The sequence below is a fragment of the Carettochelys insculpta genome, chromosome 16 (assembly GCF_033958435.1).
Source record: "Carettochelys insculpta isolate YL-2023 chromosome 16, ASM3395843v1, whole genome shotgun sequence".
Lineage (NCBI taxonomy): Eukaryota > Metazoa > Chordata > Testudines > Carettochelyidae > Carettochelys > Carettochelys insculpta.
In genome coordinates this window covers 30,228,516-30,251,167 of record NC_134152.1, presented here as the reverse complement: position 1 = coordinate 30,251,167, position 22,652 = coordinate 30,228,516, and the positions used below count along the sequence as shown (strand labels likewise).

The 22,652-nt window shown below is 49.3% G+C and overlaps 1 protein-coding gene across 6 annotated transcripts in view; it reads left to right on the top strand.

Moving 5' to 3' along the window:
• RADIL (Rap associating with DIL domain) overlaps positions 1-22,652 on the top strand; it is a 76,934-nt gene that overhangs the window by 10,230 nt on the left and 44,052 nt on the right. For 5 of the 6 annotated variants that reach the window (XM_075010471.1, XM_075010472.1, XM_075010475.1 and 2 more), the window contains one exon: positions 4,363-4,921. In XM_075010471.1, the coding sequence (XP_074866572.1) occupies positions 4,372-4,921 (550 nt within the window). In that variant the 5' untranslated portion in view covers positions 4,363-4,371. Of the gene's footprint in view, positions 1-522; positions 814-4,362; positions 4,922-22,652 lie in introns of those variants that run through there. The other variant, XM_075010474.1, reaches the window with a different exon arrangement.

Sequence of the window (22,652 nt, the reverse complement as noted above, 5' to 3'; positions counted from 1 at the left end):
ACAGGCCCTGAATTCGACTGCAGTGTTAGGGGCTGCTGTCAGCATGCATTTACTCCACACGCTCATCCACGTTCACCTGGCCCTGGAGTGGCGTGCGCACCTGTGTGCGCCATGGGGGATGCACACTTTCTAACATGCTGCTGTATCACTTCTCTGGAGAACTCTCCCTTGCTGCACTCGGCCAGTCCCGCTGCTCAGGGCTTTGGGGCTGACTCACTTCTTTATTTGGCCATTTATTTGGTTTGCTGTTATTAATTGCCTGCCTGAGGGAGAGACCTTCCCGGGAGCCCATCCTTCTTGGCTGCTGCTGTTTCTCTGGCCGGGAAAGTCACCTCTCTGCCGGGGAGCAGGGAGTGAAAGGGACCTGGTTTTTTTTCCTCTCTCTCTCTCTCTCTTGTTTCCTTCTGAGCTGAATCCCTGCAATTGTAAATGCTGTTACAGACAGGGGGGACTGGCTGACTCGGGATTGGAAATAAGATATTACCTGGGAGAGAAAATCCTGGTCCAGTGTTCACAGGTGCAGACTGGGAGTCACCAGGTCTGTGTTAGAGCTGCTCACCTCACAGAAGACAGTTGCCTCATCTGCTGCACCTCAGGCAGGGATTGGAGGCAGCGTTTCTGCTAATTTTTCCATCTGGGGTGGAATAAATTTTACGTGCACAGAGGCACGTGTGGATGTGCACCACCAAAAGGAACACAGGCTGCCGACTGTGGGCGCTCTGCTAATCAATCGGATAGCATCTGAATCTCTCCTGGGCGGCCGCCCAAGCACTCAGCTCACAGGGAACACTGACTGGAGGGAACAAGTCGCCTGTAAGTTAATGGAGAAAGATGTCTGCGTCCCCACCCCCTTTTGTCCCGGGTGCACAGACAGCTCCGGGCAGGATCTGAGGGGAGAAGAGCGAGGATGGGGCACGACAAAAGGCATCAGTAAGGTGGTATGGGAGCAGGGGAAGGGATCGCCCCGTGAGGCGAGAGCTGGGTGGGATACATGGGGGTGCACAGACTGAATGGGAGAAATCAGAGCAATTATCCTGCGGAGAAGTTCCTGCTGTGCGCCAAAAGCAATCAGGGTTGAAGGTGACCTCTCCCGGTCACAGCAGGGGCGCTTTTGCATCCCAGGCTGCAGGATGGCTTGGAACGTATCCAGTGCTGACAGGATCTTTCTGATAAAGTCAGCACTCTTCCTGGGTACTGTGAAAGACCCGGCAGAAATGGCATCCTCTCTGGGAGGTGAAGTGGCCCTGTAGAGGGGTCCCACGTATCTCTTCCTTAGCTGCTGATTTACTATATGAATTTAGCCAAGTTCCCTGGCTTCCCTCTGCCACTGTTCTGATATCAGACCAGGTCAACACTAGGATTAAAGTCAATTGTAGATATGCAATTCTAGCTCCAGCAATTGCGTAACTAGAATTGACTTATCTGCAATTGACTTACCTGGCCGTCCTCATGGAGGGAAGTCGACAGAAGAAACTGTCCCATCGACTTCCCTTACCTCTCGCAATAATGAGGAGTACAGAAGTCGACTGTTGACACCGGATAGTTTGATTTTGCACATCCCTACTAGGCACAGAATCGAACTCCAAAAGAGCGACCCTGACCAGGATGATTTTCCATATAGAGGAGACACACCCTCAGTAAAAGAGCCAGCCCGATGCCTCCCTCTGGCTGTACAGGGCTTTGAGATCTGAGGAGGAGATGTGTGCTATAGAGGTGCTAACTGTGGTGAGCAGGATACCATCTGCAACCTTGCTTAGTTGTGATCTGAGATCTGCTCCATGTCTGCAGCCAAAAGAGTGAGATGGACTGAAGTCGCAAGAGTCGACGTTAAACACGCATGGCTGTCACAGCTGGCCTGGGTCAACAGCGTAGCTGCAAGCCTCAGCAGAGCCCGGGGACTGAAAGAGGGGTGTAGATAGAGGTGGCACCTCCCTTTTAGATTCCATGCACAGAAGCAGGGTGGAGGAGGTTGCCCCTTATGCTGTACCTATGCTGGGACAAAGAGACGCCTGCAGTTTCCAGGGCCGGCAGCTCGACGCCTTTCTCCAGCAGTAATATCATGCACTGTTATCTTGGAGTATAGGTCAAGCAAGAGAAATGTGGAGACATAAAACTCCACATTCTGCCCGGTGTCCAATGGAACAGTGCTCTGTCCATGTCTGCCCTGGATATATTTGCTATTGGCATCATTAAGCTACGGGTTGAACCTCTCTAGTCCAGCACCTTTGGCATCTGACTGGTGCTGACCCAGAGAATTTGCCCAACCCTGGGGGTGGGGTCGGGTGTCAGTATTGTCTAGCACATTACCAACACATCCACTGCTTACTGGGCTCTTAGAAGACTTCTAGGGGTAAATGACAGCTGAATAACCACACAGAACACTGAGAGCCAGGACTGGTGGCTGGAAACAAACTTGATGGGACTGTGGGACACTTGGTTGCACCCATGATAAATGGACATCCAGCTAACTAAAATCATGCTGGATTACAGGTGTTGGCAGACCAGAGGGTGCCTAACTAGAGAGGTTCAATTTGTAGCTCGTTACATGGTGGTGCGGGGACTTTCATTGAAATCTCAAAGTTAGAGAGGCATGTGTCCAACAGTAACTCACATACCAATTGTTGCAGCTGTGTGTTCGTTTGCACATCAGGATTGTAGCACTATGTCTGGGTAGGACTGATTGTGTTATAAATCAGCTGTCGGTATAAAGTTGCTAAGTTCTATGACAGTAGGTACCCAGATATTTTTAAACAATAGTTTGCGTGAATGGGTGAGATGTTCCTGAAAGAGAAAAATTCACATCACAGGCCTGCTTGAGACTGAGCCTGATCTGTTCTCCTACTGTAGGGTGATTCATAAAGTTAGGATCAGCACCTTAGGATATTTCTAGCTCTGCTTAGCCTTGAGGTAGGTGCATAAGATGCTTTTCTCTTGCCAGATGTCCCTTGCCAGATCTCACTCCAGTTCTAATAGGAGAATGTGAGTTTAAAAATAAATCTTTTATTAAAAGCAGGGCTGCAAAACTGAAACTGAGATGTAAAAAAGCATGGACAGTCTGTGCCAAAATCCCTCACTAAGGCTATATCTACGCAGCAAAATTATTTCATAAAAACAGCCGGTATTTTGAAATAACTGTGAGCATCAGCACTATGCACATGCTATTTTGAAATAAATTTACAATAGTGGGTGCATTGTTTAGAAGTTTGTAAACTTCATTGCAGGAGGAATAATGCCTATTTTGAAATAGACACTGTTTAGACACACAGGCCGTGGCTACATTAGCCCCTGCCTTTTGAAAGGGGGATGCTAATGATCCACTTTGGCAAATGCTAATGAGGTGCACCATGAATATGCAGCACCTCGTTAGCATAATGGCGCCTGCATGCATTTCAAAAGTGCCACTTTTGAAACTCACGCCGCTGGTGTAGACAGGAGCCTTTCGGAAGGACCCCCGGACTTCGATAAGCCCCTTCTTCCCATTTGGTTTTAGAAATAAGGGGCTTTCAGAGTCTTGGTGGGGGGTCCTTTTGGAAGGCACCTGTCTACACTGGCGGTGTGCACTTTGAAAGTGGCACTTTGCAAACATGCACGGCTATTGTTATGGTAATGAGGCACTACATATTCATGGCAGCACCTACCCAGCGTCTGCCGAAGTGGCTTATTATGGAAATAAGCCATCCTGGTGTCCAATGCACTTTTGAAGTAGGCAGTACGTGTCCGGACATGTTAGTTTGAAATAGCTGGGTGCTGATTTGAAATGCATTCTTGCATGCAGCTGTGTTATTTCAAAATAAGCTATTTTGGAACAGGTCTTCCGGAATGGCAGTAGCACTGCTGTGTGGATGTAGCCTACTTGGCTGCAGCAGGCATTCAGCAAAGACATTTTCCTGTGGGAGTATCACCCTGTCTGTCACACCTCAGTGCATCCTGGGTCACAACCAGCGTTCCCTGTAATTTTTTCCACCTGTGGTTGGAATAAATCTTGTTCTGTGCACCAACATACGCCTAAACGTTCACCACCCATAGAAACACACGCTGCCCACTGTGGGTGCTCTGCTAACCAGCTGGGCGGCCCCTGAATCTCTCCTGGGCGGCCGCCCAAGTGCTCTGCTTACAGGGAACACGGGTGGCAATGCAGACAGCCCTCGTTCGGCATCACCGATGAAGGATGTTGTTTGTCCTTTGGCTGCACCCGGCAGTGGTGTCAATGATGCACTGTGGGAAGTTGTTAGTGAACCAGGAAGTGCTTCAGCTTGTTTCAGGGTTTCTGCTCAAGTGCTCAAGCTCTTCTCTCTGTTTCCCCCCAGGGCTTTTAAATGCTGTTTCACCTGGTTGTTTTTTTTTTTTTGTTTGTTTTGGCAGCTGTGTCATATGACGACCTCGCACGCCATGTTCTATGGGTCTTCGTCCACCATGGCCCCACCTTCCAAAAACAAGCTTAAGCGCCAAAGCCGGATATTCCCGCAGGTCTTGTACCGGACGCTGAGCTATAAGGACCGCAGGTCAGTCTCGGCTTTCCCGGTGGCAGGCAGTGATGACCCAGCGGAACTTTCCACTCAGGTCTCGGCCCCAGGGATCCTGAAGATATTTGGGGGCAACATCTGTGCCGGCACTCACTACAAGAGCGTCCTTGCCACAGGCAGCTCGAGCGCCCGGGAACTGGCGAAGGAGGCGCTGGAGCGCTATGGGCTGAGCAAGGTGGATGCCAGCTGCTACGTGCTGTGTGACGTCATTGGGATGTTCAGTGGCTCTGAGAAGCAGTGGCAAACAGAAGGGCTGCGGGTTCTCGGTGACCATGAGAAGCCCCTTCTCATCCAGGACCTCTGGAAGCCCAGGGAAGGGTTCTCCCGGCGTTTGGAGCTACGGAAGAGATCCGAGGTGGAGGAACTGGCGGCGAGGGACGTAGACACGATCACGGCAGGTGAGAGACTCATATGAATGCTTAGCTGAACAAGGGCCATGGGGGAAGCTCTTGGCTCTTACTTTTGAGGTGCTGCCTCTCTCTTGTGCCAGATTAGTAGTGGCGATAAGGTCTGTAAAGGGCATTGAGTCTCATATTTTAGATAACGAGCGCAGATCCTTAGTGGATTTGAAGAGGCAGAACTCTGGTACACTCACCTAATGTGCATGGATTCAGCTGCATTAATTCATTGTGTCACTCCCCACTAGTGTTCCCTGCAGGCGGCTGCTTGTGCGGCTGCCCAGGAGAGATTCCAGTGCCGTCCAGATGATCAGCAGAGCGTCCGCAGTTAGGTTTTTTTGTTTCTTCTGGTGGTACACATTCTCACATGCCTTGCTGCACGTAAAATTATTCTGCACATGGGTGGAAAAGATTAGAGGGAACATTGGTCCCCATCCCTTTTTTTCCACCGCAGTGGGTCAGTTTACAGCAGCTGAGGATCTGGCACTGGGAGCACTGAATATCTTTCCTGAGATGGTGATCTTATATATATATATATATATATATATGGTAAATTTACACTGCCCCGGAGGGCAAGGTTTCAGTTGTAGGGCTTCCGCACCTTCTGTTTGATGAAGAGCTTCCCTGGAATACCATGCTGGAGGAGTTCTGACGGTAGGACATGACCTGTGCCTCTACCACTAAGGGGAATCAGTGGGGGTATAGGCCCATCTGTCACCGAGCCAGCTGCAGCTTGGAGGCTAACACCTATAAGAGCGTGGGGGCACCCTGTCCTCCGTATGTTGATGTTTTTCTCAGGCTTGGCAAGGGGCTTGTGGTTTGACCCAGAGCAACAAAACTCATTAGGAGATGAGGAAATCCTTTCTAGCTTGAAGGATAGTTAAACACTGGAACAGAGAACGTAGGAGGTTGTGGAATCCCTGTTTTGGAGACTTTAAGAACAACTTAGACAACTCCTGTCAGGGGTGGACTTAGGTTTGTTTAATTTGTTCCAGCATAGGGGTCTGAACAAGAGGACTTCTTGAGGTCCCTTCCATTCCTGTGTCTCTATGATTTTATGACCATGTGGAATCTCACCTTCAAATTGTATGGCAGCATTTTAGACTGTGCTCATCCTCTGTCCCTCCCATCATAGTTAAATTGCATTATGATGTCAGCTGGAAACCTGCAGACCGTTTTGCTATTGGCTGAGTTCCCTGCCTCCCCTCACCCCTTATTCCCAAAGAGCCATTATCTTGATCAGTGGAAAAACCTGAGTCTGCAAGTTGGGCACTTAGCTGATTTCATTACGGTTCCAGCACGACTTACCCAGTGGCAGGAGAACTTGGAGTGAGTTTTAGGAGCAATCAAATGAAATGAAGGAAATGAGGAAAAAGCAAGGTGGGCCAAAACATACTCTGCATTCTCGCACGTGGCTCTCTGGGCCCATGCATGGAAAGTTGAGATGAATTGTGAATTGCAGGGGGTGGGGGTTGTGCATGAGCCACATGCAATGGAATGAGGCTCTGTTTTCCTTTTCTAAACTAACGCCCGCTGCTGGAGGGGTTAAAATCCAGCTCAAAAACATCGGCTCACTGCAGTATCTGAGCACCTGACCCCTCTGCCTTACAGATTGCTCTGCGTAGGAGGTACGAGAGAGGTCTTAGTGCTTGCCTGGTATCTTCTCGGTCTGCAATTCTCACAGCTGTGTTTGCAGAGGAGAGATGATATGATTTCCTGTTATTGTCGCTGATACCCTTGCACGATATTATGTTGTGGGGAGAGGTGCCAAGGAGAGGGTTAATGAGGAATCCAAACACAGGCCTGTAAGCTGGGGCCTCAGAGTATGCTAGGCAAGCTGGCTGAACTGAGGGAGCTAGCAGAGACATCACTTGAAGCAGAACTAGGTTCAGTGTAGCCTGGTAGCTCTTCATCGTGCATATAGGAATCCAGGATAGCCCAGGCTGGTGGAGAAGCAAGGTTGGATGGACTTTAAGACTTGGTGTTGTGTGAGATTGGCATCCAAGACCATTTCTGTTTTTAAAAAATGTAGTGGTGAATATCAGATGAGCAAGGAAGCTATCCTAGAAGATCACGGAGAATTTAATTTAACTGAAGATAAACATCTAGGGCTGGAAGAGACCTTGGGAGGTTATCTAATCCAGTCCCCTGCCCTCTTGGCAGGACCAAGCACCATCCCTGACATCTGTTTGCCCCAATCTCTAAATGGGCTCCTCGAGGACTGAATTCACAACCATGGGTTTAGTAGGTTAATGCTCAAACCACTGAGCTATCTGTCCCTGCTGGGAGGTGAGGTCCACCCCTCTTCACAAGGGGTGAAAGTTGACGACATCATCACCCAGCATTGCCATGGAGGGAAAGGCCAGATGCTATAAATACAGCCCGGTGCAGATACAAAATTGGTATCTACCTCCACAGGGGGACCGAGGGGCCAGTTGCTACTGAGCCCAGCACTTCAAAGGGGCCTGGAGCTCCAATCACCCCCACTGCCAAAGTAGCAGCGGTCAGAGTTCTGGGTGCCTTTGAAACATGGCAGAGCACTGTGATGCTAATCTGTGCACAGCTCTGAGGGATGCAGGGCTGAGTGCCCTAAGCCCTGCCTCTTCTGTGCTTGGCTCTGCCCCTTCTGGGGTGGGGAGCCAGGCCCTCCTTGCCCCCGGGCCCGTGGCGGCTGTTGGCGATACTGCACATCTTCATCCGCAGCTGCAAAAAAGATCTACAGGTGGTCACACATTTGAAGGATTCCAGATACAGGATCTGCATCCTCATCCGTATCTGCAAAAGTGATCCATAGATGTCTGCATCTGCAGATGTGGATGCAGATATCTTCGGGTCATTTTTGAGGCTGCAGATGCAGATTTTGCTTGCACAGATGTAGATCAAAGTGGATATCTGCAAACTTCCAGGGTTCTAGATTACAAAATCTGCACCTGCATCTTTATCCTCAGAAATTAGCCCTGGATATGTACATCCACATTCACAGATGCAGACGCCCGTGGAAATAAAGTGGATATCTGCAGGGCTCTAGTTATAAGTGCCTACTGTGGCAGGGTCAGCCCAGAGGGTGCTGGCAGAGCACTAACTGCTGTGAGTGGGTCATAGCTGGGGGTGGGTACCCAGAGGGAGTCACTGGGCTGCCACCGCAGAAAGTAGCTGCTAACCTGACTCGTGATAAAGGGGGAGGGCTGCCAGCCCCAAAGACTGGTGAGGAGAAGAGGGGTCCTGGCCACACTAGTGATGGTTCCTTTACTTTAATTGTACCTGGGGAGTACCATGTTTGTTAACAAGAACAATAACCCACTGGTTCTACATGCATTTACCATCCACGCACTATGTATACTACCTGTATGGGCCTGGGGGTGTCACCTGGGCCATACCACAGGCTGCAGGTTAAGAACAGCAGCTGTAGCCAAAAGTGGGGAGAAGGAGTTAACAGCTCTCTGCATCCACTGCTGAAGGGGACTGGGACGCTTTCCCTTGGTTTTAATGGACACCTTCTGTTGGTTTTAATGCACACTGGTTTGGGTCCAAGTTGAACAAGTAAGGGAAATTGAGAGGGAAGGGGGCAGTTAAGCACAGCACGGTGAGGTGTTGGTCTTTCGGGGCACATTGCTCAGCTTCTCTGTAGTCCTAGGAAGGTTCCCTTGTTTCAGGAAACCTGTAAGTGTGGCGTGGTGCCGTAAACACAGGCCTTTCCTACCAGCAGCGTCTGCCATGGCAGGAGCCCGCTCTCACCTCACAGGGAGAGGCCAGTCTTCCCAGAGCAATGTTTCTTTGGCATCTTTAAGCAAGTCTTAATCCATTTTATCTCCCCTTTTAAAGGTAAACAGGATAACTGAGCTGGGACACCAAGCACACAAAAGGGAGGATTTGCAGCTGACCTTGTGCGTCCTTGGGATGCGGCTCATTGACTCACAGCTTTGCTCCAGGAACCGCATGTCTTTCTGCAAAAATGGGAGGTTTGGGGTGACGTGCAGCAGCTATTTAAGGCCTGTCTTGCATCTGGGTTCACACGGGCAGAAAGCCCCAGGAAAGACAACGGGGGCTCCATGCGGTTTACAGGGGTCTGCTCCATTTGCGAACTGGGGACGCAGAGGGATGTGTTTAAGCTTTTGTGCTGTCCAGTACAGCCAATACCCCTGCTTTAAAGGAGCATAGTTAAAAACAGGCTCCCCTAGGTGCCTGGCAATTGAAATTCAGTGCCGTGCACTAGGCTGGCACTGATTCCTCTGTTTGCCGCGTTGTAAGAGCTGCTCGATGTTAAAGTTCTCTGCTTTGAAAAGTGATTGTGAAAGTGAGAGCTCCTGGCTCCCATTTGAATGCTCCCACTTTGACAGCAAACCATTGAGAACTCCTCTGTGTTTGGGTTTTCCTCCAGTTTTACTCCCATCTTACAGTAATTTATTTTGACGATGATGATTTAGGTGGGATGGGTCCTGCTTTTGGCAGGGGACTGGACTTGATGTCCTCCTGAGGTCTCTTCCAACCTGAGGTTTCTGTGATTGTAATTTCTTCTAAATCTCTTTTCCCTTGTTTGCTCGTGAGAGTGTCACATGGGACTACTGCGTTTTTTGTTTAAAAAAAATAAAAAAGAGGAGCTGGTACTCAGTTCCCCATCTCCCCTGCTCAGCCTGCTGGAGTTCCTGCAGCAGGAGCTGCCGAGGTGCTGGTACTCAGTACCAGCAAGTACCAGCACAGAAAAGCACCTGCTGGGACCGTGTCAAAAGCCTTATTAAAATCAAAATATAGCCCATATACTGCTCCTTCCCATCCAGTTCTGGTATTTCCTCAATTTTGTCTGCTAGCTTTTGCAACCGTACGGTTATTTTAGCAGAGTTTTCTTTTCTGTGTAGGTAACTTCCGAGGCTTTTGAAAAAGCAGACCAACACCTCCTCCCTGCAATGCCACGTGGGTCATTGGCAGGGTTGGAACCTTTAGAACCACCGGGCACACCTCTGCCATTTGAGCTCACGGACCACTCGTATCAGATACCTGTAGGTTGTCATCCTCTATCACGACCAGCCAGTAACGAGGGGTGTGAGGCACATACTTTGCTTGTGGGTCTCACAGTTCTTTGTTTTTAGCAGAGAAATGGTGGGACTGGGAAATCTTCCCTTAGGGAAGTGTGTGCTAATGGTCATTGACTGGTCTGCCCCATCTCTTTCAGTCTGTCCCAGTATTATGTTTGTGTCTCCCTCACCACCCATCACCCCGGCTAGGTTCCTTACCTAACACGTCTTGTTTCCCCAACTCCCTGGCCTCTGGCTCCTCTGCAGATCTCAGTCTCCCTTCCTCCTCCTGGACTTCTCAGCAGATTTCCATCTCTCATTTCTCCATCTCCCCTGAGCTCTGCAGTCTGTTATCCCCCCCAGTTCCTTTTCCCAGTCTCTGTTTCTATCCCTGTGTCTTTGTCCCTGGTCCTGATCTACACTTTTCCACACCCGCTCCCAGGCCAGTTCCGGTCCCCTCTGCATTGAGTCAGGCAGCTTCCTTCTCCATGCTGCCTCGGAGCCAGCAGAAAGAGCATCAAGCACACAGAAGAGACATGTTCCCTGCTTTCAGTTTTGGGGCCAGGCACCACAACAGCTAAGAGCAGCAATTGACAAGAAAGATGTGGTCAATCCCTGAAGCCCTGAGTCTGAGCGTGCTCAGTGCAGGCAGAACTTTCAGAGACTATCTGCCAAACTCCGACAGATACCTACAATGCACATTTCAAAGGGTTATAACTTGGCCAAATTTGGGCGACTTGTCGCAGGAATAGCAGAAAGCAAACTCCTGACACCAAGTCAACGCCCTGGTCAATTTTTTTGTCTGTACTGCAAAGCTGGTAGGTGGCAGAGAATCCAAACCAACTTTTCCTTCATTCTCAGGAATGGCTGAGCATTTTTGCTGAAACTTTCCAGAAGAGTTCAGCCTGAGGTAGACACCCAGCAGGGACCATTTCAGTTCAGCCTGAGATAGACACTGATTAGGGACAATTTCCTCCCAAATGGTTGTTTGGAAGTTATAAACAATGGAACATGGGAGCCTATAATTGGAAGTGTTGCTCAATCGTAAACTGTAGGTGTCTTTACCAGCTCCACTCATATAACCACAAGCAGTAATTTCTAACAAGCCTAATGTGTCGCACATAGATGCAGTTGGCTAGCACATAGCCTCCTGTAGTCCCTTTGCAGGTAACTAACATACTTACTTGCAGAGTAACACTGGCATTTATTGGTTGTGGTGGTATACAATAAAAAACAAAAATGCCCTACCAGTCCCAAGATTCGTTAGACAGGTTGGGACAGTGGTTGGGTATTTGACTCAGGGTATAAGAAGAAATTTTATCTTCAAACTTCAGGAAGGTTATTATAAATTAGAGGAAAAAGAAGAAAGCTTCCCTTACATTTTAACAAGCTCTTGGTGGTGAAGAATTGATAGTGGCTTAAAAAACAATTAAGCTAAGGTGCTACTGAGACCCAGTTTCACTCCTGGTTTGCTTAGCAAAGCTGTGAGCTCCTTCAGGCAATGCAGATAGTTCATGAACCATGGCTCTGTTATTTTGTCCCTGGAGTTGTAAAGTGTAGCTACGTAGTCTGCTTAGCTGTGACATCCTTTACTTATTTCCAGTGAGCAGGAAGTTTTCTGAGCTGATAATATAAGCAAGGCTCATTATTCTTTCAATGTACAGATATTATTTAGTTGTGTCAACACTCCCAGTTTGGAACGGAGGAAGGAAGATCTCGGTTTTATCGTCAAACAGTTTTCGTTGCTGGCCAGCCCATCGTGGGAAAGAAAACCACATCAATTCCACTCAGTTCATCTGGACTGCAGGCTGCTGATTTTTGATTGTCTTAGCAGATGTGCTTTCACCTTTCTAACCCTTCTTTCTTGTAATGCCAATGGCTATATCAGCCTGGCCCACAACAGCTGTGTAACTGCAGTGATAGTGGCTAGCCTGTAAAGAGCACTTTCCCTCCATAGATTGCAAAGTACTTCAGGAGGAGTGAGTTCATTGCCAGCACACCCATTTCACAATGGGAAAACCACAGCACAGAGTGGTAAAGCAACTTGGCCAAGGTTGCACTGCAAGGCGGTGGCAGAGTTGAGCAGATGGAGTGGGTTTCTCTCATCATTCTATGTGGGCCTGTGTAGTACTTCTCTCTACAAGGAGCTGATGCAGACATTAGAGCACCTGCTATAAATAGACACAAATCAGACATCAGGAATGGTAACATATAAAAACCTGTAGGAGAACGTTTCAATCTCCCTGGACACTCAGTAGCAGATTTAAAAATAGCTGCCCTGCAACAAAAAAACTTCAAAAACAGACTCCAAAGAGAAACTGCAGAGCTGCAATTCATTTGCAAATTTGACACCATCAACCAAGGACTGATCAGAGCCTGGGAGTGGCTGGCCAATTACAAAAGCAGTTTCTCCTCTCCTGGTCTTCACATCTCCACATGAGCTACTGATAATGGGTCACATCCTCCATGACTGCACTGGCCTTGCCAGCTCTGGCCCTCCTCTTGACTGGGGCTCCCTCCTTTCCATGAGCTTGTATATTTAGACCCTCCTCTGGAACCCCCACTTGTGCATCTGATGAAGCGGGTCTTTGCCCAGGAAAGCTTATGCTCCAAAATATCTGTTAGTCTATAAGGTGCCACAGGACTACTTCTTGTTTTTGAAGGTACAGACTAACTTGGCTACTTCTCTGATGCTATAAATGTTGCTATCAGTGAGGATCTCTGCTTTTCAGAGGCCTGGACCTTTTCATTTCCAGTGCCATTCAGCTGAATTGGAGAACTGGAGTTGTTGGCCTGACCTGGATGTGATGAGAGGCAGGGCATGCGAGGGAGGTGAGCTCCATTGGCAGGGAGAATTAATATTGATTTCTGGGGTGAAAGTGCAGGGAGGGAACGTTCCCCAAAGGGGACTGGGAAGGCACTATTCCAAATCTGGATTAAACCACTGAAGGCAGCCTGATTGTTTTATTACCATTGCTCCCGTTTCCAGGCTCTTCTCTTTCCTGCATCCTAGATTCATTCTCCTCTTAGCATCCTTCTGGGCACAGGTGGGCCTGGGACTAGTTTGATTTTTCCTGGGAGGCTGCTATTTAGGAACAATGTCACATGAAGAGCCCAGAGCTAAAATAAAGATAAGACGAATCCACATCTGGCCTGTGGTCAGCTTTGGAGCAGCATGTCAGATCGCCTGGCTTTTATCCAGGGCAGGAACGAGCGAGAGAGAGCATGAGAACTCAGCCCATTTGGGGGAATGGTTTAAAATCGACAGGGACGTGTCTTTTACCACATGGCTTACAGTTCCTGACTTATCTCATGGCGTTGTAGATGACACCCAAATGAGCACAAATGTGGTAATCATAATCTTCTCTTGCAAGCGGCTTTTGCAGGGGTGAGCAACCAGGAATAGTGGGTGGGCTGCATGAGTGGTCCTCCTTCACCTTTGTGGGCTGCAGCAGCCCCTGGCCTGCTGGAATTCCACCTGCGGCCCTGCTGCCCCCTGTGTGCTCCCCTCAGCCATGTGCCTCTTGCGCACTGGCGCCCCAGAGCCCCACACCTCCCTCTTCCTCCCAGTGTGAGTCATGCTCCGTCCCAGCCCCTCCCAGAGCTGGAATGTCGCAAACAGCTGATTTGTGGTGTTCCAGCTCTGGGAGGGAGGGGGAGCGCGGGAATGGCGTGTGAATCTGGCAATTCGTGGCTGCTTCAAAAGTGCTGGGAAGGAGGTGGGAGGCAGAGGAAGTGCTGGGCTCTGGTGCCCCAGTGCATGCAGGATGTGTGGGGGAGTGGGACAGCTAGCAGGCCTGTGGGTAGAGCTCCAGTGGGCTGCATGCAGTCCGTGGGCCGCAGGTTGCCCACCACTGCTCTGTAGCCCAAAGGAGCATTGGTCAAAATGCCTGAATTCTTCCAGGGCCCATAAGGGAGCCCAGGGGAAAGTTTCTCTGCTTTGTGGAATGAAATCTCTCACATCTGTGCCCCATGCTTCAGGCCAGGCTGTTTGCTAATGTGTTTTGCTTATTGCTGCCACCCCTTCCATGGCTACCAGGTTCTCTTTCCCCCAGCCCCAGGCTGCAGCTGCTCTGCTTCAGGAGAGAGGGGGCAAGGGAACGCTGGGACTTGTTCCCTGCCTCTGCGGGAGGCAGCATTTGGAAGTGAAGCCATGCAGAGAGGGAGGGGCCCAGTGTTCCCAGCCTCACGTTAAAGGCAGGAATTATTCACGTACAGGCTGTGGGGGTGGCAAGGAGTTGCGGGGAGGTTATTCGTCATGTTGCTTAGCTTATGTGAAAAATGCAAGAGAACGTGAGAGAGGGGGAACTAACTTCCAGCCAGCGACAAGGCTGCTGCTGCTTTTGTGACCTGGGCTCGATGCTGGAAGATCAAGGAGTGGCATTCTCTCTTCATGCAGGGAAGGAGCCTTGTTTTATCTGCTCTCTTCCACTGCCCGGCCATTGCACAGAAGAGTTAAAGTCTTGGAGGCACCTCCTTCCCCATGCCATCGGGAATTGTGCTGAGAAGAGATGCCTTGGTAGCAGGGTTTAGAGTTTAAAACCAGGATGTCAGAGGGGGAATAGAATGCTAGAACAAATGGGTTCTTTTCCTGATCTCCCACCTGGCCAGGTCGCTATGGGACAAATGGGTGGGACAAGTGATGGAGCAGTTGGTGGCTGTATCTGACAGGGGACATCTGCTGAGAGCCAGCTCCTACAGTTCCCCCCACTGGTGATGGATAATGGTTATCCTTTCACATGTGGAAAATGCAGTGGAACCAAGGAAGTAGCTGCAATGTGGTGACAAGTAAGAAGTCCTGTAAGATGGCACACTTTGTTGACTATCCTGTAAGCAGGCCCTGTTTATTTGACCAAAGAGGGCCTCTTGATATGTGTTCACAGCTATTTTTGGCATCTCTGCTCTCATTCCAGGTGTCCCTGACCCACAGCAGTCATGTGGCTCCATCTCTTGACACTTTCCATTTGGCCATGTTAGTCTGTCGCGTCACAAGTACCAAGCAGTTATGTAGCACCTTAGAGACTACGGAATTTATAAGGTCATGAGCTCTTGTGGGTAAAAGCCACTGCCTCCGGTGATTGAAGACTCCTGAGAAGGGTCTGGAGGATGGAGCTGGTTTGGGAAATCTGGATAGGATGGGAGTTTTGGTTCCACTTGTGCTCCCACTTTCAGTTGCCACAGAGTGGTCGGAAGGAGTGGGGGAACTCATTTATAACCAGGCTGCCGACAGAGGTCCAATTCTCTGTTGGTGTAAATCGGCGCAGCTCCCGGGAGGTCAGGAGTGCTGCACCAGTTTGTGCCAGCAGAGAATTTGTCCCTGAACATGAGGCCGACAGGGAAGTGAACAAGCTTCTTCTGTAACACCTGCTGTCCCCTTCCATTCAGAAAACAGGGAACTCTGGCATGGGATCTGAGTGCAGGCTTTCTGCTTGCTGGTGTAGCTTAGACGCACTGAGGCCACTGACAAAAGAGAAGGGCATCTGCTCTACCACCTTAGCTGAGAGGAGAGGGGCTTTTAGCTCACGCTGTAGAGGCACGTGGCTTTAGCGCTGAAAGTCACAGGTTCAGGTCCTCCCACCAGCAGCTAGGGTCTGTTGGCCTTACCCTAGTAACACAGGCTGTCTAACTTCCGGGGCCATCTCTGTGAGTTACTAATGTTGTGTCGTGTTCCAGGTTTGCTAAGCTGTGGTTGGAGAGCTACCAAAAGCCAGGCAGCAGTTGCAGCCCCACGCTTGTCCCCTAATGTCCTGCTCACCAGCCAGGCTCCTCTATCATTCCTGTGCACGACCGGAAAGGGTTTGTTAAAGCTTGTTTTCCCCTTGGTGACTCACTTGGCTTTCAACATACGTGAGGGAGGCAGGGTGGGTCAAGGCTTTCCTCTCATTCCACCTGCTTCTTAATGGAGATACACATCTCCTAGGACTGGAAGGGACCTTGGGAGGTCATCTAGTCCAGTCCCCTGACCTCTTGGCGGGACCAAGCACCATCCCTGATGTCTATTTGCCCCAATCCCTAAATGGCCTCCTCAAGGGTTGTAACACACCCCTGGGTTTAGCAGGCCAATGCTCAAACCACAGAGCTGTCCCTCCCCACATCTTCCCCCAAATCTTCTCATTGTCCTGGCTAACTCCTGTCAGAACACCGTCCCGAAATGAGCACGTTCTCCTCCACAGGCCCCTTGGCAGAGGCTGCACCCAGGTATCTTTGTGCATTACCTTTTATTTGTCACCATGGAATTTTGTGTGCCTTTTTGTTGCCCAGTCGTGCAGTTTTGTGAGATCTCTTCGTAAGAGCCGTTATCCCTGTTGCCGAACCGAGCTTTACAACCTGAGCACTAATTAGTGGCTTGAAGAGCGAACAACTCCACCCCACCACAGTGGGAAGCAGCCAATCAATTAATTAGGATAATGCAAAACCGAATAGCTAAAACTCTTAAGCTACCTGCTAGGTCGGGGATGGACTTAGAGACTGTTCTACACTCTAATAGCTCAGCAGGGGCCGGGGGAGGGGGGAGACTTCCAGCCACCCTTGGAAGGAGTGTGTGTCAGGCGTGCTTGTGTCTATGTTTATAATGACATGTCATTGTGATCAAAGCCAACAGATGGACTGTCCATGCAAATCCAACCTCCCATCCCTTGAAGACTGGCTGAGCAATCTATTGATCAGCTATAGATCTCGAAGGCCTCTCAGAATGGGTCTGCTTCTGGAATTCCTTACAAGCGCCTGGGGGACCTAAAATGGGTCTGCTTTGCTGCATGCTTTGGAATTCTTTACAAGAGCCTGAGGGATCTAAATTGTCTCATCCTGGGACCCAAGCTCTCCCTTCCACACCCTAGCCTGCTCCATCCAGGAGAGAGGAGCATGCCATGTGCTTGGCATCCTGGCACAAAGGAACGTTAACGCAAGTCGTTGTTCCCAATCTAAGGTCACAGGTGAGTCAGCAGAGGGTATTCATGAAGCAAACCAAAGTCACAAGATATATGTTTTTGACATGTTGAATATCGCCAGCCAGAGGTCAAAGGCAGCTTCCAGCCCCGCAGCTGTCATGCCATGGGGTCATGCAAGCTAGCTGCAAATCTTCACACCAAAAATAGCAAACGGGGAGGACATCATTGAGTCACAGCACAGTGTTCAAAGAGAGGGGCAAACTGTGGTGTCCTCAAGGGTCTGTACTGGGAACTCCTGCAGTTCTATGTAGTCATAAATAGCCTGGGAAAAGGAGCAAACAGTGAAGTGGTGCAATTTGCAGGAGATATGCAACTGCTCAAGAGAGGGAAGTCCAGACTCCTGAGTGGGGATCCAAAGAGCTCAGGAGATTCCTTTTTTTAAATTATAATAAATATATTTTCTTTGCTTCTGGTTTCTGAACCACTAGTGCACATTCAGGTTATATTTTCTCACTGGAACCTGGAGAGTTAAAAATTCACTTTTTAAAATGAAAACGGCCATTCTCAGGAAATCCCTTGACTCTCAGAGCTGGGACTTTACATAAAACCTCAGTTGTCACAATCACATTGCAAGGGTTGGCCATGTCGAGTGCCTGTTCAGTGTGTTGACGGTGGAAAGTGTTACAGAAGGTTTGAGGTCGTTAGCCCAGGTCATAGTCTTCTTACTGTCTGAAAGCTCTAACATACGCATGGGGTATCTGAGTCCTTCACAGACTCCCCTGTCTCCTGGGAAGATGTGTTTTCATGTGGTATATAAAAGCAAGCAGACAGGAGCTCCCCTGAGTCTGATGTCCTCAAGATGCCTGTCATACCAAGGGAGCGGGGAAACAGGACCAGAGGGTTAGAAAAATAACCCAGTTATAGAAGGACTTTGTTACGTTCAGGAAAAGCGTTGTGTTTATATTTCCCTCGCGGCTCAGGAGTTAGAACAGAGCCTGTGACAGAGGCTCTAGCTAGAGTAAAAAGCAGCGTTTTCCAGGCTCATTTTGATACATAAAATAAATACAGACGCTTCCTTTCCTCTAGATAAGAAAACTCTGAACATTCATTTCTGTGGCGAGGACAGGGGGAATTATTCAGGCAGATGGATTGTAATCTCTCCCCACTACCCCAGGTCTCTCTTCCACAGCCTGAAACCGCAAGAACAGCTCCTGGTTAGACAGAAAAGGGGCAGTTGATTTTCTCCCACCAGAGGTATGCCTGCGAGCTTGTATCTGTGGGGAAAAGAGAAAACCAGACCGAGTGCTGGCTCCAGCACTGCCCAGGTGCTGAGTGTGGCTGTGTAACAGCAAGGTAAAAACTGCTGTGCAGGATAGGGTGTGTAGGGGAAATAAATCCTATGTGACAGAGAGTATTGCCACCAAGCCACTCCCAGCCATGATTATCTCCTATGGAGCATAGGATGTCATGAAGGGATTAATTCAGGAGAGGAACCCAGGAGGGGAGAAGGGGAAGGTTTTCCTTTCTCATGGGAGGTGTAATGTCTTCCCTTCTGCCCCCCGGCTAGCAACACTTTGTCTTTGCCTCACAGTGGGCTAAGAACAGGGCTCCAGGTGAGAAGATGTACTTCTCCATTGTATTTCCATGCACATGTCTGGAGAGGTCTCCCTTGCTGTTCTATACATCAGGGTAGGCCTGCACAGCACAGTTATTTCAAAATAACTATCCTAGTGTCTACACGACGCAGCCGCTATTTCAAAATAATTCCGAAATAGCGGTTGGCTTGTTTAGAAATTGTTAAACCTCTGCCATGACCGTCCTCAATAAACAGGTCACCTCTTTGTGCCTGTACTTCCTCCTCTGGAAACATGGGATAATACTGTGTAGGGGAGTTCTGTTTATAAAGCCCTTTGGGATTCTCAGAGGGAAGACACCATAGAAACTCAGGGTATTGTCTGCATCCTAACACATTACATTGGTGGGTGATACCTCTGCTGGATAGAATATTGGTCTTACACACGTATGTGATAATGTTTTCTTGAGCCTGCAAGCTACACAGGCTGAAATCCCTAACACTGCTGCACCGAGTTGAATGTTTCATAGGCTCTCCCCAGCTCCTTGTTCTACCCTCTCAGACGCTGGAAAATAGCATTCCTTTCTCGCTGATTTTCTTTTTTTCACCAAGCCTTTCTTCTGTACTTCCTTTTTTGTTCAGCTAACTTGGAGTCCTGGGTGATGCCGGCAGAGCTCTGAGATTAAGTATCTGCTGTAGATTCATATGCATGAAATATTGTTTTTGTGCTGGTCTTAAGGCAAAGGCATCAAAAATGGGCTCAGCTGCGTCACTGCATTGGCCAGTTTCCAGAAACCCAAGCGCAGATTGCAATTGTTATAGACAGGTGGACTTTAAGGTCAGCACAGGCCATCACAATCATCTAGTCCAGAGTTTTTCAACCTTTTTTTTATAAAGAACCCCTTTATAAAATTGTAAGTGCCCCCAGACTTCTCTTGCATACCACTGGTTGAGAAACATGGCCATAAAGTAATCTGAGGTCTTGAAACAAGTTTACTGTTCAGATTACTGCTCCCTTTTCAGGAGTCAGATTTGTTCTGCATACCACCAAGTTACACCTCACTTAACAACTATTTACTTACAAAAACATGCAAAAATATCACCCCACTACTGAAAACATGCTGACTTTCTACCATCTTGTTATCAAATAAATTAATTGGAATAGAAATATTATACTTGCAATTCAGCAGAAGGTATATGAAGTAGTATAAACAAGTCATTGTCTGAATTAACTTTTAGATTGTACTGAGTTTACTAGTGGTTTTATGTAGCCTGTTGTAAAACTAGGCAAATATCTAGATGAGTTGATGCACACCTGGAAGACCTCAGTGTATCCCCCCAAGGAGACATGTACCCCTGGTTGAGAAACATTCATCTAGTGTTCCTGCCTTTACACTGCTGGCCTCAGAACCTCCCTTACCCACTTCTGTAATTGATCCCGAACCTCTGGCTGAGTTACTGAAGTCCTCACATCATGGGTTAAAGACTCCAAGTCAGAGATAATCCACTATTTGTACTAGTTTAAACCAGCAAGTGACCTGTGCCGCATGCTTCAGAGAAAGGTGACACCCTTCCACGTCCTTATGGTCTTTACCAATCTGACCTGGGGGAAAAGTCCTTCCTGACCCCACCTATGGCGATTAGACTTGTGGTCTCAAAACTGTGAGGAACATCCTCCTAGGGGGATTCAGAGGAATAATGGGGGAGATGCAGAAGGCCCAGGCCAGAACTATGGGAGATGGGAGGGAACACCATGCAGTCCTGCTCCACCCACAGATGCAGTACCGGGTCCCAGCCCCTTTCCAGCCATGGTTCCACCCCCAGCCTTGCTTCCAGGCTGTGACACTTTTCCCATTTCTTGCCCTCACCTGCCCCCAACAGTGGCCCCAGCCTCAGCCCCCTTGTCCCTGTCTATGGTGCTCTAGAGCCACTGTTCTTCTCTTGGCCCTGGCTCCTGGGAGGAGCATGGACGGGGGAAGGGAGATTGTGTGACCCTGAAATATTTGGAGACCCCTGAGTGTGTGGGCAAGATCTGCCAGGCAGACCCCTGGGAAAGAGCTCTGAGTTGTGACTCAGATCCTTCCCCATTGAGTGACCCATCACTATGGCCCTGCTGAATTCGCTGTCCAGTGGGGTCAATTTCATTAGGATAGGATTTTAACAATCAGAAATGTCACGATTTAAGCTATTTAAATCTGAAATTTTGTGGTGGTGTAATTGTAGGGGTCCTGACCCACAAAGGAGGTGTGTATGTGTGAGGTTACAAGGTGTTGGGGGTGGGGCATTGCATTACTGCTACCCTTATTTCTGTACTGCTGCTGGCAGCAGCACGGCCTTCTGAGCTGGGCTTCCGGCCAGCAGGCACCCCTTTCTGGCCACCCAGCTCTGAAGTCACCACAGAAGGAAGGTGGTAATACCACTGTCCCCCTAAAATAACCTTATAGCCCCCCTGCAAGTCTCTCTTGTGACGGGACTACCCATCTGAGACATGCCCGCCTCCGCCATGCAATTTGTGTAGGGTAAGGGCCCACAAGAGAGCAGATTTCACAGTTCCTGGTGCATCTTTATGGCCATGTATTTGGTAGGGCCTCCCACCAATGGAGATAATATGCTAGTGGTGGTTGCAGATGGACCACAGGCATGTCAGCAGTGCCATCCTACCCTCCTCTCCAGGAACTAATCAAGATTAGTCTTGAAGCCAGTGAAGTTTTTGGCCCACCCTGCTTCCCTTGGAAGGCCGTTCCACAGCTTCCCTCTTCCAATGGTTAGAAAACTTCATGAAGGCTACGTCTACACGTGCCCCAAACTTCGAAATGGCCACGCAAATGGCCATTTCGAAGTTTATTAATGAAGCACTGAAATGCATATTCAGCGCTTCATTAGCATGCGGGCTGCCGCGGCGCTTCGAAATTGACGCGCCTCGCCGCCGCGCGTCTCGTCCCGACGGGGCTCCTTTTTGAAAGGACCCTGCCTACTTTGAAGTCCCATGAGCTCATGGGAATAAGGGGACTTAGAAGTAGGCGGCGTCCTTTCGAAAAGGAGCCCCGTCTGGATGCGCCGCGCGGCAGCAAGGCGCATCAATTTTGAAGCGCCGCGGCAGCCCGCATGCTAACGAAGCGCTGAATATGCATTTCAGCGCTTCATTAGTAAACTTCGAAATGGCCATTTGCGTGGCCATTTCGAAGTTTGGGGCACGTCTAGACACGGCCTTAATGTCAAGCCTAAACTGTGACAAAGCCCTGGCTGAGGTGATTTAGTTGGGATTGGTCCAGCTTTCACTTGAGGGGCAGGGGGTGGACTTGATAACCTCCTGAGATCTCTTCTAACCCTATGATTCTATTGATGGCCAGTTTGTACCCATTTGTTCTGGTGTCTACCTTGGAGTTTTAGTTAAACTTAACTGCTCTCCCTCCCTGGTGTTTATCCCTCCAATGTATTTATAGAGCAGTCCTATTTCTTTGAGTCAAGCCAAACAACCCAAGCTCCTTGGGTCTATAGCAGGGTTTAGAAAAGAGCTAGACAAATTCATGGAGGTTAGGGCCATTAATGGCTATTAGCCAGGATGGGTAAGGAATGGTGTCCATAGCCTCTGTGTGTCAGAGGCTGGAGACGAATGGCTGCAAAGAGATTGTTACCTGTTTGATTAACTCTCTCGGGGGCCACTGTTGGAAGGCAGGATACTGGGCTCAATGGACCTTTGCTCTGACCCAGTTTGGCCGTTCTTATGTTCAGATAGGTGTTCCATACCTCAGCTCATCCCAGTAGTCCTTCTCTGCACCTGATCCACTAAGGACGCACAGGCATGGCCCAACATGTGCTGCTCCATCTTGATTTGAGAGGGCTGCGGGCCATGTTCCAGGGCTCTCTAGGCTGTGCAGCAAATCCTAAGGTACATAAACAGTAGGATGTATCCCCCCCACCTCCTTCCCCGTTACATTTTCCCAGCAAAGGAGCATTAGGCTCAAACCAAACAAACAAAAAATGTCCCTCCGACCCCAGAGCCAGCTCCTCACCAAATAAGGAAGGGGACATTCTGGGTCCAACTTCAGTTGCATCCCTCTAAGCAGCTGACTGCTGAGCTGCCTTCTCTAACCCAGAGAGCTGCTCTCTTCTGCACAGAGGGCTTTGGCTGGCGCCTCCCTGGGCAAGCTGGAGTTTGCCGGAGCGCCTGCAGGGGAGAGGCTGCGTTCTGCAGATGTCTGGCATGTGGTGCAGCAGTTCCTCACAAACTGCAGGAGGAATCCAGAAGCTGAGGATTTTTG